Source organism: Pipistrellus hanaki (assembly GCF_964339955.1).
Source record: "Pipistrellus hanaki genome assembly, chromosome: 6".
Classification (NCBI taxonomy): domain Eukaryota; kingdom Metazoa; phylum Chordata; class Mammalia; order Chiroptera; family Vespertilionidae; genus Pipistrellus; species Pipistrellus hanaki.
Genome location: NC_140508.1, coordinates 53785608 through 53805407, shown reverse-complemented (window position 1 = coordinate 53805407; position 19800 = coordinate 53785608). Strand labels below are relative to the sequence as shown.

Genomic DNA, 19800 nt, shown 5'->3' with positions numbered 1-19800 from the left:
TCGATTCCAGTCAAGGGCACATGCCCTGGTTGTGGGCTCAATCCCCAGTAGGGGGCGTGTAAGAGGCAGCTGATCAATGATTCTCTCTCATCATCGATGTTTTTATCTCTCTCCTCTCCCTTCTCTCTGAAATCAATAAAAATATATTTTTAAAAAACAAACAGATTCAGATGGTGACATACAGAAATGTTTACAGATAATATACATACATGAGTTAACATAAACTCTTATTTTTTTGGTTGGTCAACTGAAAGGGCCTAAAAGACAGACACCCCAATAGCATAAACATACTCAGCTCTCAAATCATGACTTCTAAGGCCATTCTCCATCAAGAGGAACTAGAACTCCTTAGAGAAATGGCTGATTCTAGAACTGAGGCTTTCAATAGTGCCACAAAGTAAGGAAGTGTTAAAAAATAACCCTGATTGGTATGCTCAGTGGTTAGAGCATTGGCTGGCAGACCTAAGAGTGGCCATTTGAATTCCTGGTCAAGGACATGTACCTGGGTTGCAGGACCGATCACCAGCCCATGCTGGAGGAAAGCAATCGATGTGTCCTTCTCATGTCAATATTTCTCTCCCTCTCTACTTTTCCCCCACCCTCCCTCCCTTCTACTCTCTCTAAAAATCAATGAAAGAAATATCAGTGGACAGAGCAACAGCCTGAGGACTGAAGGGTCCCACATTCAATTCCAGCCAATGGCACATGCTGGGTTGTGGGCTCAATCCTCCATGGGGGGCATGTAGGAGGCAGCCAATCGATGATTCTGTCTCATCATTGATGTTTTTATCTCCCTCTCTCTCTCTGAAATAAATAAAAGTATTTTTTAAAAGCCCCAAAAACTGCCACAGTAAAGAGATGATGATGATGACCCTATTACCTGGTCCCTTAATGGGATACTGGAACAGAAAAAGGACACTAGATAAAACCTAAGGAAATGTAAATAATGCATGGACTTCAGTTAATGATAACATGTCAATACTGGTTAATTATAACAAATGTGCCAGACTAATAATGTAAGATGTTAAAACAAGGGTATGGTTTTATGGAAACTCTGTACTACCTATGCCAAATTTTCCATAAATCTGAAACTTTTAAAAAGTAATCTATTAAAACAAAAAAAGATATACCATATATCTAAAAAGTGGTATAGGTATTAACATACTTCATTATCTCTATCTCTTACTATAAAAATCTATCATGACAAACTTTCAAATTTATTTCTCAAATTAAGCCCACCTGCAAGGAAAGCATTAATATGGACAGAAAATTTCTCGTTTTTCTAATTTTCTTCTCTGATGAAATCGCTCTTCTGAAAAATGCTACTGGTAACAAGAATCAACATAATATACATCATTTTGCTTCACACTACTGGCAATTTTTAGGAGACTATTATCTCCACTGTAAAAGAACAGATAAAAGGTTGGGCAGGAAAAACGCAAATGTTAACGAAGTGGAACTGCTGGTGATCTTTCGATAATCATTCATTTAACGAGCAAAGGCTGCACTTGCTGAAGGGGTGCCGTGGACCCCGCCGTCAGCGGAACCCAGCGCCGTGGGCCCCATGCCCGTCCCGTGGGCGCCGCCGCCCATCCGTGGACTCCACGCAGGCCTCGTGGACCCCGCCGTCCCTCCGCGGACCCAGCCGGATAGGCACCACCCGGGTTCCTGCCCCTCCCTACCGTAAGTGAACCGCCCCCATCCCTTACCCCCCATTCCCTTACTTGGTTTTCGAGGCAAACTTCTTGAGCAGGTTCTTGCCGCAGGAGACTGGGGAGCCATGCAGGTCTCGGACACCACCAGGAAGAAGCCCCGTCTGGCGGCCGCCGAGCACCACCCAGAGCCCCGCAGGGTGTCCCCACAGCCAGCGGGCCGCCACCCACATAGTCCCCGAGAGAGCCCAGGACAGACCACCTTGAGTTGCAGCGACGCGGGGCGGGGCCACGTGACGTGAGGCGGGGCCACGTGCCGCGGGGCGGGGCCCCGAGGTCGAGTGGGAGGAACTTGAAGCCGCGGGGCGGGGAAACTTGAGGTAGAGCGACGCGAGCGGGGCGGAATGTAACATGTGGGGCGGGGCTACGTGCACGTGGGGAGACGTGCGTGCGGGGTGGGCGGGGCCTGGAGGACGGGTAGGCTGGAGAAGGAGCAGGACGACGCGCGGTGTGGTGACGCTATACAGGGCGGAGTGACGTTGGGTGGGGCGTCGCGGGGCTGGGCGACGTGCGTGTGTAGCGGTGTGGAGAGCGCAGGACGGGTGACGTGGGGGGCGGGACCTAGGGATGAGTGGGCGGGGCTTGAAGCGGTGGGCGGGGCCAGACAGCCAGGTGAATTTTTGCCTCTTGGAAGCTCACAGGCCGGAAGACTGCTGGGAGTACAGTTTATGTAAACGCACGAACCTAACCAGCAAGGTCGCATTGCAGCTCCGCTGACACAAAATAGCAAGGGAAGAGAGCAGGAGGGTAAGAGCTATCTGCTTGTGGTTGGGGTATCCTGGAGTGGAGCCCCTCATGTGTCTGCCTGTGTTCACTGCCCTTCCTTTGCGCATCCCTAATGTTTCCACCAGGTTCAAAAGGAGGCACACTCCTCTCCAGTTCATCGGCACCGCCATACTGGACCTTCCTATCTCGCCCGCGTTAGTCGCTGGCTCATGGAGGTGCTGCACTGCTTGGTCTTGTCCTATACTAGTCAGCCCGCCACTGTGGTGATTTGTTTCCTAAGGTAGCTCCAGCTCTTACAACAGGGATGGCACCTAGATGGGGCTCAATGTGTTGTCGGTGGCTTGGACTGCATCAGGTAATTAGACTGGTGGGGTTAAACTGGCCTTGGGTTCAGCAACATCGGTACTTGAGTTCTGGCTAGGAAAGAATTCAGAGCCAAGATTTAAACTATAAGAGGACATTTATTTGGAAAATCACAGAGGTAGAAGAAGCAATTTAAACAAGTTCTAGAGGTCAAGGAAGGACTCCTGGGGCTTAGAAGTGAGGAAGGTAAAGGTGTGCACATGGAGGGGTTTGGGGGAGGGAAAGGTACGGGAGTGCTCCCAGGAGGGAGAGCATGTTGGGTCTTCTGTCCTAAGGGTTTTAAGGATGGAGTTCTTAGGAGAGGTCTCAGAGGAAGATCTCAATAGAATATTCAACAGCTTTCCAGGCATGTCCGTTCTGGGTCAGGGACTCCACTGATTGGTCGGCTTCAGGAGAGGGGGTCATTAGTCAATGTAGCTGGTCCTGAGGTCAGTTTTGCTGCTTTTCTGGGCCTGGAGATGAACTACAACTAAGGCCTAGATATTATCTCTATGGAAGAAAGGCTAGGGTTCCAAACTCAAGACCAGTCATATGCTAGGGAGGAAAGGTCACTCTGGGGACAAAGTCACCCGGTGAGGAGGTCCCACCCTGTAGTTGTCCTTTGCTAGGCATCCAGGGCTTTCTGCCCTACTGACCTTCTGTACCTGGCCCATCGTTCTTGCTCTCCTCACATCTGTCTACTGCCTACAACAAATAGTCATTGCTTGAATGATTGAAAGAAACAAATGAACAGGGATTAGAATATGAGGAAGGCTACCTAATCCAGGAAACTATGAATTTTAACAAAATGGAAAGCAATAGCCCACTGGAAAATGCACAGACCTAGCCCCAAGTTTTAATCCAAATTCAAATATTTGCAACTTCTGGATGTTAAACACATAACTGTGCTCAATTTCATTATGAATGATGATCACTTCCCTCATAGTGCTGCCTTGAGGATGAAGTGAGAATGCAATTAAGACACTTACCAGGTTCTCAATAGATGATCAGTATTTTACTATTCTAAGTTTTTCAGATAAAATGATAGTAAACCAACCTACGTATTGGACTTGAACATAAATACAAAAAACACACACTAATATTTTTCCCATTAGCCATATTATGGGAAAGCCATATTTCATCCCTCTGCTTTCTCAGCCCACATAAATCATTTAAGTAGCACTTCATTAGGAATGGGAAGGCCATTGAGAGAAGCCAGGATACTTTCAACCAAATTTTCCATCATCTGCCATCTAGCTTGATGAGTTGCACTTCCAATGTGAGGTGTCAGAGTGACATTCTTCAACTTCAACAAAGGATGGTCTCTGAAATACAGATGGGGAAAGCTATAGGAGGCTTATAGCATACTCTAAATTACACCTAGGTGTGACACCATTCATCTAACCCTAGTATGAGGAACCTTACATATTCTAACTGCATCCAGGCCATTAGCACATAACAGCACAACAAACATGCTTGGTGGATTCAATACTGGCCCACAAGACAGAATAGGGCATTAGGGTCACAGGTGCTGGTCCAGGGTCATAGGACAAGCAGAATGCACCTTTAGTAAGGAGTGGCATCCAGAGGGAAACTAGCAGATTAAAGGGAGTTCTCTCCCAGGAATAAGGCAAAGGATGAGAGTCAGCCTGGAAAGATGAGGTTTTAGTGAAGTGGGTCAGGCAGACTAAACATAACGATGGGTAACACTAGAACCCAGCATCGGGAGAGGGCTGTAACCTGACCCTCCAGGGACTCCTGACTATTTTATAGACAGAGGCCATAGTAGCCATGTGACCAACCTAGCTATTGAGGTTCAAGGGGCACACACTTGGGATCTATGGACCCCAAAATCTATAGAAGCTCTTTGGGGGCACTTGTCATGATGACTGCCCCAGTCCCCAGGACTGATCCACTTAAGCAATATCCTGAAGTACAGCCGGCAGGGAGAAGAACTCTTCTGAAAACACTTGTCCTCCCCACAGGCAGGCGGTGGGCCCTGCTATCTGACAGCACACGTTAGAAAATACAGAGTGACTGGCTTTGTCCTAACTGATTTGGAACCCAGAGATAACTGAATCATGACCAGCTGTAACACGTGTCCATAATAATATCGGGGATAGAGGCCAGAGCCAATTTTTTGTTTGTTTTGCTAATCCTCATCCGAGGATATATTTTTCTATTGATATTTATTTATTTATTTATTTATTTATTTATTTATTTTAATTTGGTGATATGGGGGGGCCAGGCGGGAGCCCACCTCTAGTGGGAGGACTGCCGCTAGGCTCAGGCCTTGCTATCCCTTTTATTGAGACTATGGGATACACCCATTACCCTTAAGCAGGTTTGGAATAAACCCATAGCCCTTAGGCAGGTAATAAGTGGATTATCATATCAGTAAGGATTTATATGATTAAAAGATGGAGAAGTTGCCTCAATTATCATTGTCTCAATTACAGGGAGTGGTTGGCTCTGATTTTTCAGTTTTTCTATTGATTTTTAGAGAAAATGGAATGGAGGGAGTGAAAGAGAAAGAGACAGAAAGAGAGAGAAAGAATGAGAGAGAGAGAGAGAGAGGCATCAATGTGAGAGAGACATATTTTAAAATATATGATTTTTTACAGAGAGGAAGAGAGAGGAATAGAGAGTTAGAAACATTGATGAGAGAGAATCATCGATCAGCTGCCATACTGGGGATGTGCCCACAACCAAGGTACATGCCCTAGACTGGAATCGAAACCAGGACCTTTCAGTCCGCAGGCTGACGCTCTTATCCACTGAGCCAAACCGGTTTTGGCAAGAGAGACATATTGATTGGTTGTCTCCCACATGTGTCCCAACTAGGGCTAGGGATCAAGCCTATAATCCAGGTTACATGCCCTTACTGGGAATCAGACCCAAAACCCTTCAGTGTGTGAGTCAATGCTTTGAGTCACACAATCCAGGGTGAGGCCAAAGCCAATTTTGTTGAGAAAGCAAGAAAATACCTCTGTAATTGTTATTGATTTGTTATGTGATGAAATTGAATTATACCATAACCATATTGTGATATGGTATAACACTAGCATTGTTGGTAGAATTTAACTACCTCATACAAATAAGTCATATAATATTAATATTATTGATCAATTGTATTGGGCGGTTGATTTAAAGCCCCCTTACATATGATACCAATGGGAAATGACTGGCCTAAAGAAAAACTAGATTTAAACTAAATAGCAGCTAATTTATTCACTAATAGTACCGCATAAGTTCATCATAAGTTACATTATAAAAACTATAATAAATGTAGATGCTTCAATAAATATCATTTTGCTGTAAGACAGCCTAGGTCAAGGATCAGGGAATGTAGTGAAGGATTAACTCATGTAGTGAAGGATTAACTCAGCAAGCAGGCTTAGAATGCTCAAACCTGCACACTTTGAAGGTAGGCTCCTGGGAGATAACCTCTGAACGCTTGATATGTACTGCTTATCTGAGTGTCATCTTATTCTTGGGACCTGGAGCCAGCGAGATAGTTTATGCTAACAGCGCTATATGTGGTGAATGCCTGCTTTTGCTCACTTGGTATCCTGGCCCACTCTACGTCACTGTAACCTCTGGAGAGGCTGGAGACTAACATATGTCAGACATGTGGTCACTCCATGTCTATGTGACCCCTTGGTACTGAGGCTTGGGCGTGCTGTCAAACACCATTGCTTGAGTAACTACTGTCCATACATCACTGAGAGAGGACAACTGGAAGCTCATGCCTCCTTTCTCCTGGACAGAACCACCTGATACGCTAGTTACTTTTGCTGATTTTAATCTGTATCCCTTCACTGTAATAAGCTGTAAATGTGAGTATTAAAGTGTTTCTTAGTTCTGTGAGTCTTTTTACCAAATCATTAATCTTGGGGGCTACTTACACTATTCGTGAATGAATTTTTTTCTTTTAAAAATAATCTTGTAGCCGAAACTGGTTTGGCTCAATGGATAGAGCGTCAGCCTGCGGACTGAAAGGTCCCGGGGTTCGATTCCGGGCAAGGGCATGTACCTTGGTTGCAGGCACATCCCCAGTAGGGGTGTGCAAGAGGCAGCTGATCGATGTTTCTAACTCTCTATCCCTCTCTCTTCCTCTCTGTAAAAAATCAATAAAATATATTTTCTAAAAAAATAATAATTTTGTAGTAAATCCTTGTGTAAGGCAAAGAATACTTATGCAGTATGATTTTTAAAAATCCTAAAATTCCCATTTTTACAGTAAGCAACAACAAAATGTCTTTCCCCCCCCTGCAAAAAAAAATCAAGATGAAACCTCACATCTGTCTTATAATATAGAGATTAGAAATTAATACGGATGTGTAAAGGTTAAACTATTCATAAAATAATTGCAGAATCTCATAGCCACAAAAATAATTTTACATGGGACACTGGAGCACCACCTATTGGATTAAATTGAACTTTGGGATATAACCCGGTAATTGCCCTGTGACTTGTTAGTGAATCTAATAAAAAGCTCATTTTAGCAGACTGCACAGTAGGGGTGATCACATGACCTCTAGGTTTCTGAGTAAGTGGACAGCTGTCTAAAATGTTCATGCTTCTTAATTTATATCGGAATTACTTTTTGTTCTGGATTAATGGTGCTTAAACATTTGTTCTCAGGATATCTTTGTACTCTTAGAAGTTGAAAACCCCTTGCCGGGACCGGTTTGGCTCAGTGGATAGAGCGTTGGCCTGCGGACTGAAAGGTCCCGGGTTCAATTCCGGGCAAGGGCATGTACCTTGGTTGCGGGCACATCCCCAGTAGGGGGTGTGCAAGAGGCAGCTGATTGATGATTCTCTCTCATCGATGTTTCTAAATCTCTATCTCTTTCTTCCTCTTTGTGAAAAATCAATAAAATATATATTTTTTTTAAAAGAAGTTGAAAAGCCCAAACAACATTTGTTTATGTGGAGCCTATCAACATTTACTGTATTATAAGTTAAAACTGGAAAACATTAATACAATAATACAGAAGCACACATTCCTGTAGCTGTCAGAGTGTCATTACATATCCACATGTCATTAATAGTACACTTGTGAAAAAAAATATAAGTGGAAAGTAAACCACATTTGACAGCATTACAAATATAGTTTTAACTTCACAACCCCCCTAAAAGGGTGTCAAGACACCTTTTTCAGAACCTCTATAATGCCATTCAGCTGATAGGAATTTGCCTAGTGGGTAGATATCAAAGTTGGAGGAATCAATGCGAGCTTAAAGACTAACAGCGTCAAGTTTCAAAATAAACGTCGGAATCAGGGCTGTAGTCCTAACCGCCTGTATCTTTGAAGGTGTGGAAGCAGAGGCCAGACCATCTGCAGAACTGGACAGGTCCCCAGAGGCCAGTAGGCCCCTCCAGCCAAGACCCTACAGTTCTGTGAAAACACAGCTTCAAAAGCCAGAGCGGAGATTGTCTGAGGAACCCCACCCTTCCGTTTGGAAAGGACTGTAGATGCCCTCTGGCTTCCTTACCTGGGCAGGGGCTCCGGGTGCGACACATCCAGTGCTGCTGCTCTAATGACTCCAGTCTGGAGAGCTTCCACCAGGGCATCCTGATCAACTAACAGACCTGAGGTAATGACACACATCCTCTGCAGTCACCACAGGGAGGCAGTGCTCAGGAAAGACACTCTGGTCACATTAGCTGCTACACCAAACACATCCTGACCCTGTCCAGGGTCTGACAAAGAGACCGTGAACTTCATTCTGCTGATTCCCTGTTGGACATTGTGAGCCTGCCAGGGGCCATGCAGTGTGCCAAGCCCACACTGACAGAGTTGCACCAAACCCTCCAATAATCGGCAGAATCGATACTCATTTGACAGGCAAGGAAGCCAAGTCTCCTGGATATCAGCTGGCTCATTTCACCACACCACCTCCCCAAACAGTCCCCAGATACCCATTTTATACACACAGTAAGAAACTAAACAGTCACAAATTTGACCTATACCTGGCTACAAAGCACTACAAAAATGTCAAATAACTAAACTAGCATTAAGTTGTTGTTTTTTTAAAGTGAAGGCTCAGAAAATTCATCCTCCTACATTTTGCTTAATTACACCTAGAACCGTGATCAGCAAACTTCAGCTCACGAGCCATGCGGCTCATTGGCCCCTTGAGTGTGGCTCTTCCACAAAATAACCACGGCTTGGGCAAGTCTATTTTGAAGAACTGGCGTTAGAGGAAGTTTAAAACATTTGGCTCTCAAAAGAAATTTCAATCGTTGTACTGTTGATATTTGGCTCTGCTGACTAATGAGTTTGCCGACCACTGGCCTAGAAGCTCAAACTCTGATGTCCCCACCCCAAATAGATGCCTGAACCTGGATTTGAAAACTCCCATACTGCTGTGTTCTCATTCTTTTTGATACTAACTTGAGGTTCAAAAAGATGTGAAGACAAAAATTAGAAACATTTCTAAATAGAAGCTCACTGACCAGTCTAAGTGGGTTTTTCAGCCAGTAAGGGAAAGGGTTGAGTAGAAATGCTGGGAGTCTAGCCTGGGGCTTTCCTCCTGCGTGGTTTCCTAGCCACACAGACAGCAGGCCGGTACCTCTGCCAATGTTGACGAGGACGGCTGTAGGTTTCATCAGCCTCAGCTCCCTCCTCCCGATCAGCAGCTGGGTTTGGGGTGTCAGGCTCACGGCCAGCATCACAAAGTCTGACTGCTGCAGCAGGTCACCCAGCCTCTCACAGTAAGTGGCTCCAACAGCGTCGTCCTCCTCTGATTTCCTATGAGGAGATCAAGGAAGAAAAATCACATTCTCTAGTGAGAAATTCACCAAGTTGTTTCAGGAAGGACTTTATGAGGGGAGCCGGGGACTCAGCCCTGGAAACCCCCTGGGTACTTGGCTTCTCAGAGCCGAGCATTTAGTGTCTGCAGGATTTCCCATCAGACCCACAGTTCCTTGAGACCAGGAGCTTCCTCACATGCGTCTTTGAACCCCCAGAGTCTGGTACAAGCCCGATCGTGCGTCAGATGTGCTTTAAGTCACTGAATGTGGGCAAACACATGGCAGTTTCCAGAAAAACAAAACAAAACAAAACAGGAGAGTGCCTGGGTGTGCTGCCTGTTAAACAGGAGTGAGGATCCAAGGGTCAGATATAGGCAGGATTGTATTTTGACTTCAGTCCAATCTGAATTCCTGTTTTGGCTACCCCTAACAGCTAATTAATTCCTCAACAGAAATGCCAAGCTTCGGGAGGTCACAGCATCCCAGGTAGCCACCACTGCCATACAAACATGAAATATAAAATTATACGAACCTGTCCTAACCTGTCTTAGCTGGGGACAGCTGGAGGGAAAGATGAATGGCCAACACACCCAGTTCCTTCCTCAATGCCTGGTCCACAGCACTCACCTTGTCCTGGGGAATGCTGGCCTCTGCCTTTGCCCTTTCATCACACTGAAAGTTGTCTACATTTGTCTTGGCGCAATTTCCAGTCCATTGTGCAAACAGTGATTGAAAAAGAGGATGGGCTTGCCCTGGCTGGTGTGGTACAGTTGGTTGGGCATTGTCCCATTAGATTGCCAGTTTGATTCCCAGCCAGAGCACATGCCTAGTTTGCAGGCTTGATCCCCAGTAGGGGGCATGCAGTGGGCAGCCTATCAATGTTTCTCTCATCAATGTTTCTCTCTGCCTCTCCCTTCCTCACTAAAAAAAAAAAAAAAAAAAATCCAGCCCTAGCCAGTTTGGCTTAGTGGATAGAGCATCAGCCTGCGAACTGAAAGTTCGTAGGATCGATTCTGGTCAAGGGCACATGCCCAAGTTGTGGGCTTGATACCCAGTGGGGCTTTCAGGAGGCAGCCGATCCATGATTCTTTCTCATCATGGATGTTTTCATCTCTCTCTCCTCCTTCCTTCTTTTCAGAAATCAATAAAAATCTATTTTAAAAATCCATTCAAATATTTTTAAATAAATAAATAAAATCAACTCCTTAAAAAAGACAAGAGAAAGGGGATGGACTCTGACATAAAATCTCCCAGCTCACCAAGCCGCCATGAATTTTTCATCAGCCAGAATTCCATTCCATGTGGAATTCTAGTCATGGGAAGCCACTGCAAGGTGGTGCGCAGTGACCATCCTCTGGCTGATTTGCAGAGGGTTCTGGGTATTCAAAAGCAGGCCATTAGCCCCTTAGGGTATGTGTAGCTGAAGTGAGAGACAACTTGGGCTGGTTGGAGGGTTGTTTGGAGATAGCATCAATAGGACTGGATGGTTGTGCTGAACCACGAATGAGAGGAAATGGCTTTCAGATTGAATAAGTGAATAAGTGAGCATATAGCTCAGTACTGAAGGAACCAGTCAAATTGCTCAGGGGGTGTGGACTGCATCTCCCATGATTAAAAAAAAAAAAAATGACTTGAGAAATAATAATAAAATAACACTTATAGGTGAGTTAAAATCTCTTCCTGGTGAATTTTTTTAATGAAAACAAGTCACAGCCACATTTCTAAATAATCGTAATAATACCTCAATCCTTTTCTGAACCATCAACCCCACTTTCTGGAAGGAAGAGTAGGAAGTCTTATGAAAAATGGGGAGTCTGCCAGGACCGGTTTGTCTCAATGGATAGAGCGTCGGCTTGGGGACTGAAAGGTCCCGGGTTCGATTCCGGTCAGGGGCATGTATGTTGGTTGCAGGCACATCCCCGGTGGGGGGTGTGCAGGAGGCAGCTGGTCGATGTTTCTCTCTCATCGATGTTTCTAGCTCTCTATCTCTCTCCCTTCCTCTCTGTAAAAAATTAATAAAATATATTTAAAAAAAAAAAAAAAAAGAAAGAAAAATGGGGAGTCATACATCCAAGCACATGTAAGGCAGTGGTGGTGTAAGTTCTGCTCCATTCACTCAAGTTCACTCTGAATCTCACCTGCGGTTCCTGTTGTGGTACAGAATGTTCATTTCAAATGCCCGGGCCCGCTGAGCAACCTTGTAACCAATACTGCCCATGCCGATAATCCCCAGAGTGGACCCTGTCACTTCCTGGCCCAGCCAGTTTGTGGGAAAGTTCTTCGTATCTGGTGAGGTGGCCAACTGGTGACCTAAGATACATGAGAATACAATGGGCAATGGAGATGGTACCACACAGAAACCCACAACCCTTCCTGGGACCTTTTGCCAAGGTCACAAGGGTATAGGATGCTGGTGGCAGACCATAGCTGTCATGCATTTTTATGTGACAGCAAAGAAATGTTGCTGCAGGGAATCAAGGGAAACAGAAGGCAGTGTCCTCATAGCAAAACCAGCACTTCCTGGTAGAATGCTTTAAAAGAGAAATTCCTAAAAATAAAAAAATAAAAATAAAAAAAAATAAAAGAGAAATTCCTTTTACATCAAGGAAGGATTTCTAGTTAAATTTAGTTTTGGGCCCAGTGGTTGAGCATTGACCTATGAGCCCGGGGGTCACAGTTCAATTCCCGGTCAGGGAATATGCCCGAGTTGCGGGCTTGATCCCCAATGAGGCCATGCAGGAGACAGCCAATCAATGATTCTCTCTCATCATTGATGTTTTCAGCTCTCTCTCTGTCTCCCTTCCTCTCTGAAATTAATAAAAATATTTTTTTAAAAAAAGAAAAACTTTGTTTTGGGGTGTGTGTGTGTGTGACTGTATATGTGTGACTATATGTGTATGGCTGTGTATATGTGTGTTTGTGTGTACATGTGTAACTTTGTGTGACTACATGTGTGAGTGTGAATGGTTGTGTGTATGTGTGTAACTATTTATACTTGTGACTGTGTGTGGGACTGTGCGTATGTGTGGATGACTGTATATGTATGTGTGTGAATCAGCAGTCAGAAACAGAAAGAGACTACATCTTGCTTTTCTCTCTTCAACCCCTTCACAACAAAGCTCCATCAGGAGGCTGGGCGAGTGTTGAGCTGCTACACTGCCTTTCCTGGGGAGGCCTCCAGAGATGTCTAGTGTATAGACAGATGGGATTCTGCCTACTCACATGTAGGCCTTTACTTTTTGGTGGCATGCTGACCAGTCAGTGCATGACTCCTTGGGCATTTCCCAGTGGCATTGAATTAGCACATGCACACACTTCCCACCTGGTATGTGAGTGAGTAGCATTTGGTAGGGCTTCTACCAGGCAGATGGCTGAACTACTTGTGCCTGGGACTGGGCTTGGGCACTAAGTGGGCTGCAAAAGACCAGAGGGACTCCAAATACCAAGTGTCACCAACTCCTGGACGAGTGTAAAGAAATCGGTGCCAGGAAAGGATTTGAAGTTTGAAGGTAAAATTATATTTGTCATCTATCAATATAATAATATAAGCCTAATATGCTAATTAGACCGGACCACCTTCCGGAAGAAGCTGGGGCTGCGAGGGAAGCCCTGGTCCCCAGTGCCAGAGGGAAGCTGGTGCCGACAGCCGGGGGAAGGAAGGCCTACTCTTGCACAAATTTGGTGCATCGGGCTTCTAGTGTATTAATAAGTGTCTTCCATCTGATCTCTCAGAGAAACCAGCATCTCCTTCCAACATGGTTTACCTTCCACCACTCTCCGGGCTGCTGCCAGCAGTAAGGCCATCCCCATGTCTGCCGTGGGACTGGAAACAGCCTGCGGTGTGTTGGCCACCTTCACGCCAAAGCTGGCGATGAGCTTCAGGTCTAGGTGGTCTAAACCCGCTCCTGGGGTTGCAACAATCTTCAGGGCGGGCAGGCTCTGCAGGAGCTCCTGATCAACAACTGGCTCTCTGTTCCAGATATAGACAGCCTGGATTTTTGGACCCACTTGTGTTTTATTTTCCAGAAGGTCTTGCATGGTAATGAGATTAAAGTGTTTCTGCAACTCTCCAACATGATCTTTATAGATACCAGATGGCCCTTCAAATCCAGGCACCAAAACTCCTGGTAGGTCCTGATCCCCCATAGCCTGCAGAAAGACAATCATGATTTCTGCTATCAAAATAGAGACTGTAAGAGAACAACTCATGTGCTCTCCTTCTACTCTCCAGATTTTCTACATGACAACAAGGCTGCAATTCATTATGAAAGTCAATAGGCCCAGAGTTCTGAAAGCACCAGTATCTCCATCACACCTCACACCGTCTGAGCTGCCTCCAATGACATCCTCCTGGTAACCATGCATTGGTGTAACCCCAATCCTGGAGTGCTTCTAGTGAAGAGAAATGGCAGAGTGATGTGTTGGGAGATCACTGCCTGTCTCCCCTCCCCTTATGCTGGGCCATGACTGAGCTTGGAAGCAGATCTAAGAGGCCTGCCAACAACTAGGTGAGCCTTGAGGTGACTGCAGCCCTGGTCAATACCTTGTTTAAAGTTTCATGAAAGATCTTGGGCCAGAACCACTGAGGTAAGACACTCCCAGATTTCTGACCTGAACCTCTGGGAGATAACGGATATTTGTTATTTCCAGCCACTAAAATTTAGGATAATTTGTTATGTATGCAGCATTAGCTACTAGCATTGTCTGTGAACAAAAGAGGGGTACTATAGAAACTAACCTCACAGAGTGATTGGATCATAAATTCCTAACTGGGCAGATCACTGCAGTAGTCAAGGGAAGGCATATAATTTTTTAAGTAAAAGGTTTATCTTTGCCTCACAAACCATGTCTATTGTTTTTATATGTTTAAGTTAGCATACCTTTGAAATGCTAGATTAATCCTATTTTTGAGAACCTCTGAAGTGTGACCATCCTCAAGAGGGGCATGGTTTAGTCAACTCCTCTGTAATCCAATCCCCCATCTGCTTTCTCCCACCTTCGTTGAATCTTCCTTACAATACATCCTTGGTTCCAAATGCAAAAAGAAATTGAAAACTGTCATTTTTGGGGAGCACTTGAGATCCTGCCTCCAGCAACAGTCAGTTTTGTCTCAAATAAACTCTTAGAAATATTCTCTATAGGTTTGGAAGTTCTTATGTCGACATGATCTTTTTTTTTTTTTTTTTACTGTGACAAAAGATATGTGTTATCTGTCAAATGAATTAAATAAGGTTTTACATTCTTTGTGACTGCTAAAAAGATATTTCTGACATTTCATAGCTTTTCTACAAAAGTAAAAACTGTTGTGTTTCAAGAATTGAGGTTAATGGAGAAGGAACCAAGATGGCGGCATAGGTAAACCCCTGAACTTGCTGTCTTGCACAACCACATCAAAACTACAATGAAAAGAAAAAACAGATATCATCCAGAACCACAGGAAAGCTGGCTGAGTGGAAGTTCTACAACAAGAAGGAAAGAGAAAAGCACATCTAGACTGGTAGGAGGTGCAGAGGTGTGAAAGAGCAAAGGTGTGGAGGTGGGCACAGACACAGGCTGGCAACTGAGTACACTGTGGTCTTCTTCAATCAGGGGGGAGATACCAACTCCCAACTGCTCTGAATTCCTGTACCAGGCGAGACTCTGGGGACCCAAACTCATACGGGGAGAAACTGGACTGTCTGGCATCAGGCCAGAACACAAGGGCGGCTTTCTCTCAGAGGTGTTCACAGCGTTTTTTGTTCCTGCACAGGGCTGTGAGACACAGAGACCCAAGAACCTACCCAGGGCAGGGCCAAGGGGCAACATTGCTGTTTGCACTGCCTCATGATTCCCTGAGAACATGCTCCACCCAATTTACAACCCCACACAAGCTGTGTGCAGAGGCCTTTGCATATGAATGGTTTGGCTTTTTGCAACCTAACAAACTGCAGCTGGGTCAAAGAATCCCAGAGCTTTCAAAAGAAGGCCTACGGCTCGTCAGCAGCCTGCATTGCTTCACAGTTGGGCCTCATCTGGGCACCTCCAAACCCCAAACTAAGAGGAGGAATCTGTATATCTCTCTGTAGCTCCTGCTGGGTGGCGTCAGGCAGGGGTTGACTTTGCATCTCCTTTGAGATCCAAGAGCCAGTTTACCCAGTGGTCAAAATGAGACCACACCAGACTACAGCTCTTCACATCCATAAGAGACACACTCAGGGGCCAGACTCAGTGAGCACCAAAGCCCCACTGAAGCAAGTCCTGCCCCATAGGGTATCTCCAGAACTCCAAAAGAAGTTCTCCCATTGTAGACACAACTGGTCCTCACAGCCAATTGGTCTGGAGGTCAATTCCGCCCAGTGATAGCAACAGCAATCAAGCCTTAACTACAACAAGACTGTGCACACAGCCCACAAAGGGGTGCACCAAAAGTGTCCTCCTGCCGGGACCAGTTTGGCTCAATGGATAAAGCGTCGGCTTGGGGACTGAAAGGTCCCGGGTTCGATTCCAGTCAAGGGCATGTACCTTGGTTGCGGGCATATCCCCAGTAGGGGGTGTGCAAGAGGCAGCTGATCGATGACTCTCTCTCATCGATGTTTCTAACTCTCTATCTCTCTCCCTTCCTCTCTGTACAAAATCAATAAAAAAAATAAAAAAATAAAAAAAATAAAATAAAAAAGTTACCTTCCTGAGGAACAAATTTAAAAAAAAAAAAAAAAAAGTGTCCTCCTCAGGTGACTGCGGGGGCTGAGCCACTGGGCCCTATAAGACACCTACCACACACAGCCACTCTATCAACACAGGGAAGCAGCCAAAATGCAGAGACAAAGAAACATGTCACAAATGAAAGAAATAAGTATAAGTATAAGTAACCTTATAACTGAGTTATAAGTAATCTTATAACTGAGACAAAGAAACATGTCACAAATTAAAAGAAATAAGTTATAAGTAACCTTATAACTGTGATTTTGCAGTTAAGCAAAAGTACAGGATATAGAGTTCAAAATCACAGTTACAAGGTTACTCAAGAATCTTCTAGAGACCTCTGAGAAATTTAGTGAGACCCTAAAGGATATGAAAAAGAACCAATTAGAAATTAAGCATACACTGACTGAAATAAAGAATAATATACAAGAAAGAAACTCACTACAGATTGATTCATTTGCCTCTCAGCATAACCATTATGGCTTTTCTCAGATTAGGTTCTTACAAGAGTATTTCTTAGATCACAAGATCTCACGCATCTAGAGGAAATGGGGAACAACATAGACTGATGAACAAAAACAGACTCAGAGGAAGAGAAGCACTGAACAGACTTTTAAACCTCAGAGAGAAAGTAGGGGAGGGTGGGGGTAAAGGGGAAGAGATCAACCAAAGGTCTTGTGTGCATGCATATGGGCCTGGCCAGTGGCCATGGACAACGGGTGTGTGTGTGTGTGTGTGTGTGTACATATGTAGGGAGGGGCTTGGGATGGGATTGGGGGGATGAGGGCAATTATGTGATACCATAATCAATTAAAAAAAAATGGGGGGGGGGGGAGGAAAGAAAGAAAAAAAACAAAGATCCAGCATCAGACTAAAGAATATCAAGAATCAAGTCAAAGATTTGGAATATGAAGAAGCATAAAACACCTAACTGGAAAAGCAAAAAGCAAAAAGAATCCAAAAATATGAAGATAGTGTAAGGAGCCTCTGGGACAACTTCAAGCATACCAACATCCAAATTATGGGGATGCCAGAAGAAAAGAGAGAGCAAGTTATTGAAAACCTATTTAAAGAAATAATGACAGAAAACTTCCGTTACCTGGTGAAAGAAATAGACTTACAAGTCCAGGAATCACAGAGAAATTCAAACAAGAGGAATCCAAAGAGGACCACACCAAGACACATCATCATTAAAATGCCAAGGGCAAAAGACAAAGAAAAAGTCTTAAAAGCAGCAAGAGAAAAACAGTTACCTACAAGAAAGTACCCATATGACTGTCAGCTGATTTTTCAACAAAAATTATGCAGGCTAGAAGGGAGTGGCAAGAAATATTCTAAGTGATGAATAGCAAGAACCTACAACCAAGATTACTCTATCCAGCAAAGCTATCATTTAGAATTAAAGGTCAGATAATGAGCTTCACAGATAAGAACAAGCTAAAGGAGTTTATCACGGTCAAACCAGTATTATATGAATTGCTGAAGGGTGTTCTTTAAGAAGAGGAAGAAGAAGAAAAAGGTAAAAATAAAAATTATGAACAACAAAGTGACAAATACATATCAACAAGTGAATCTAAAAATCGAGTGAATAAAAAATATGATGAACAGAATAAACTGGTGAATATAATAGAATCTGTGGCATAGAAAGGGAGTGGACTGACAGTTCTTGGGGGGAAGGGGATGTGGGGGTGCGGGAAGAGACTGGACAAAAATTGAACACCTATGGACAGGACTATGGGGGGGGGGGTAAGGGCATGGGGTGGGGTGGGAACTGGGTGGAGGGGAACTATGGAAAGAAAAAAGAGGAACAACTGTAATAATCTGAACAATAAAGACTTATTAAAAAAAGAATTGAGGTTAATGAATGCATCTTTGGGTCATGACTAAAAATGTTTAACATTTGTTTAAAGCTGATTTAAAAATTTTTTGGACTTCACGATAAGATTTTACTTTACTTTTTCAGAGAGGAAGAATGATTCCTGATCAATTTATATGCAACTTTTCATTAGAGCAATGGCATATATCCATCACACCATTATTGTCAGTGATTTTATGTGGAAAAGACTCAAGATTCTCCAAGTGACTAATGGCTGCTCCAAATAATAAGAGAGGGTGAGATTCCCAGTTGAGAGAATTGAAAGTAACAGTGATGGGAGCTCCAAGCAGATGCAGGGCTCACACCTTAGTCACTTTGTCTTGCACTGGACTTTAACCATCTCCAATCATGGGCCAGAGTCCAGCAAAGGAGCCTGAAATATTTTAGTCGACGGACAATTATCTGATTAGCGCATGACTAGATAAGGGGACCCAAAAGATTAAAATATGCCGAAGGGTTTACAGATTCCTTGACCATTGGTTTGCTAGTTCAAGATTAATGAAACTTGCACTGTTTGTACCTTTTATGTGAGGTTTCTTGAGATACCAGGTATCAACAAATTCAATATAACTTAAAATCAAAACTATCATGATATATCTCTGTAAAAACAGGCGCTAAGCTCCTAAAACACTGGATTCATGTAAGGGTGTAAACTAAGAACTAAAATATGATGTGGGTACCACAAATTTTACCCATTTAAAGCTTAATGTGCCATTGCCTACAGCAGTGTTTCCCAAATTTCTCTCATGATGAGAATCACCTGGTGGATTAAAATACAGATTCCTGAATCCCAACTAAGAAGTGCTAAACTAGAACAGCTCCACCAGGTGATTCTCATCATGAGAGAAGTTTGGGAAACACTGGCCTACAGCTTACAAAAATAATAAACACCTGTCCAAATTTACCTCTAAATTCTGGCAGAGTCCTGAAACCGCCTTCATCCTGCCACAGCATTGCATTTTTCCAGTTAAATCCTTTAGGGTCCTGCTATGCAGGTCTGGATGGGTTTAGGATTCAACTGTTCCGTCACAGGCGAGGTTTGGGGTCGAAGCCACGCCCATACTTCACGGCTCCTCCATGACTAGGGGCACACTTACCTTTTTAAATATATTTTTATTGATTTCAGAGAGCAAGGGATAGAGAGAAGAAACATCAATGATGAGAATCATTAATTGGCTGCCTCCTGCAAGCCGCCACTGGGGATGGAGCCAGCAACCCAGGCATGCGCCCTTAACCGGAATCGAACCTGGTACCAACGCTCAATCCACTGAGTCAAACCAGCTAGGCCACACACTTACCTTTTCAAAGGACTCAAGATCTCAGGGGCTCAGGTAGAACCAGTCTCCCAGGCAGGTTCCTCACAGACTCAAAGTTTACAGTGACTTTCAACCTGCCTAACACACCTTACCCGCGTCTCCGCCCCGTACAACGTTTAGCCCAACCCCAGTCCCGCCTCTGCCTGGGACCACACACACATCCTGAACAAAGGTGCCAATGCAATTTGATGGGGAAGGAGTAATCTTTCCAAAACACGATGTGGGACAACTGGATACCCATATGTAAATTAATTAAGTTGGACACCCAACAACAACCCAACATTATCATAATTTATGTCTTGGAAGCATGTCGGCAAAATGACTAATTTGGGGTCCCGCATTGAAGCTCGGCCCGGCTGGACACAGCAGCCCCCCTGGACCGCGG

At 44.3% G+C, this 19800-nt stretch overlaps 2 protein-coding genes across 5 annotated transcripts in view; both read right to left on the bottom strand.

Annotated features, from left to right (window-relative positions):
* The window catches only part of RBFA (ribosome binding factor A), a 31499-nt gene extending 29541 nt beyond the window's left edge, over positions 1-1958 (bottom strand). For both annotated transcript variants that reach the window (XR_014795345.1, XM_084888051.1), the window contains exon 1: positions 1725-1958. Coding sequence is in view for 1 of the 2 variants with exons in the window: in XM_084888051.1 (XP_084744177.1) it covers positions 1725-1885 (161 nt within the window). In the remaining variant the exon portion in view is untranslated. The remainder of the gene's footprint in view (positions 1-1724) is intronic.
* A 924-nt stretch (positions 1959-2882) lies between these two features.
* LOC311624607 (glyoxylate/hydroxypyruvate reductase B-like) lies at positions 2883-19760 on the bottom strand. Of its 3 annotated transcripts, none has more exons than XM_084888055.1 (6): positions 19398-19760; positions 13307-13691; positions 11681-11852; positions 9362-9540; positions 8282-8378; positions 2883-4105 (listed from the first exon to the last, which is right to left on the bottom strand). In XM_084888055.1, the coding sequence occupies exons 2-6, from the start codon at positions 13686-13688 to the stop codon at positions 3949-3951; spliced, it is 987 nt and encodes a 328-aa protein (XP_084744181.1). In that variant the 5' UTR covers positions 13689-13691; positions 19398-19760; the 3' UTR covers positions 2883-3948. The 3 variants fall into 3 exon arrangements, with proteins under 3 accessions (XP_084744181.1, XP_084744180.1, XP_084744182.1); XM_084888054.1 differs by lacking the exon at positions 19398-19760 and adding an exon at positions 19005-19117; XM_084888056.1 differs by lacking the exon at positions 19398-19760 and adding an exon at positions 14423-14498.
* Positions 19761-19800: the final 40 nt, after the last annotated feature.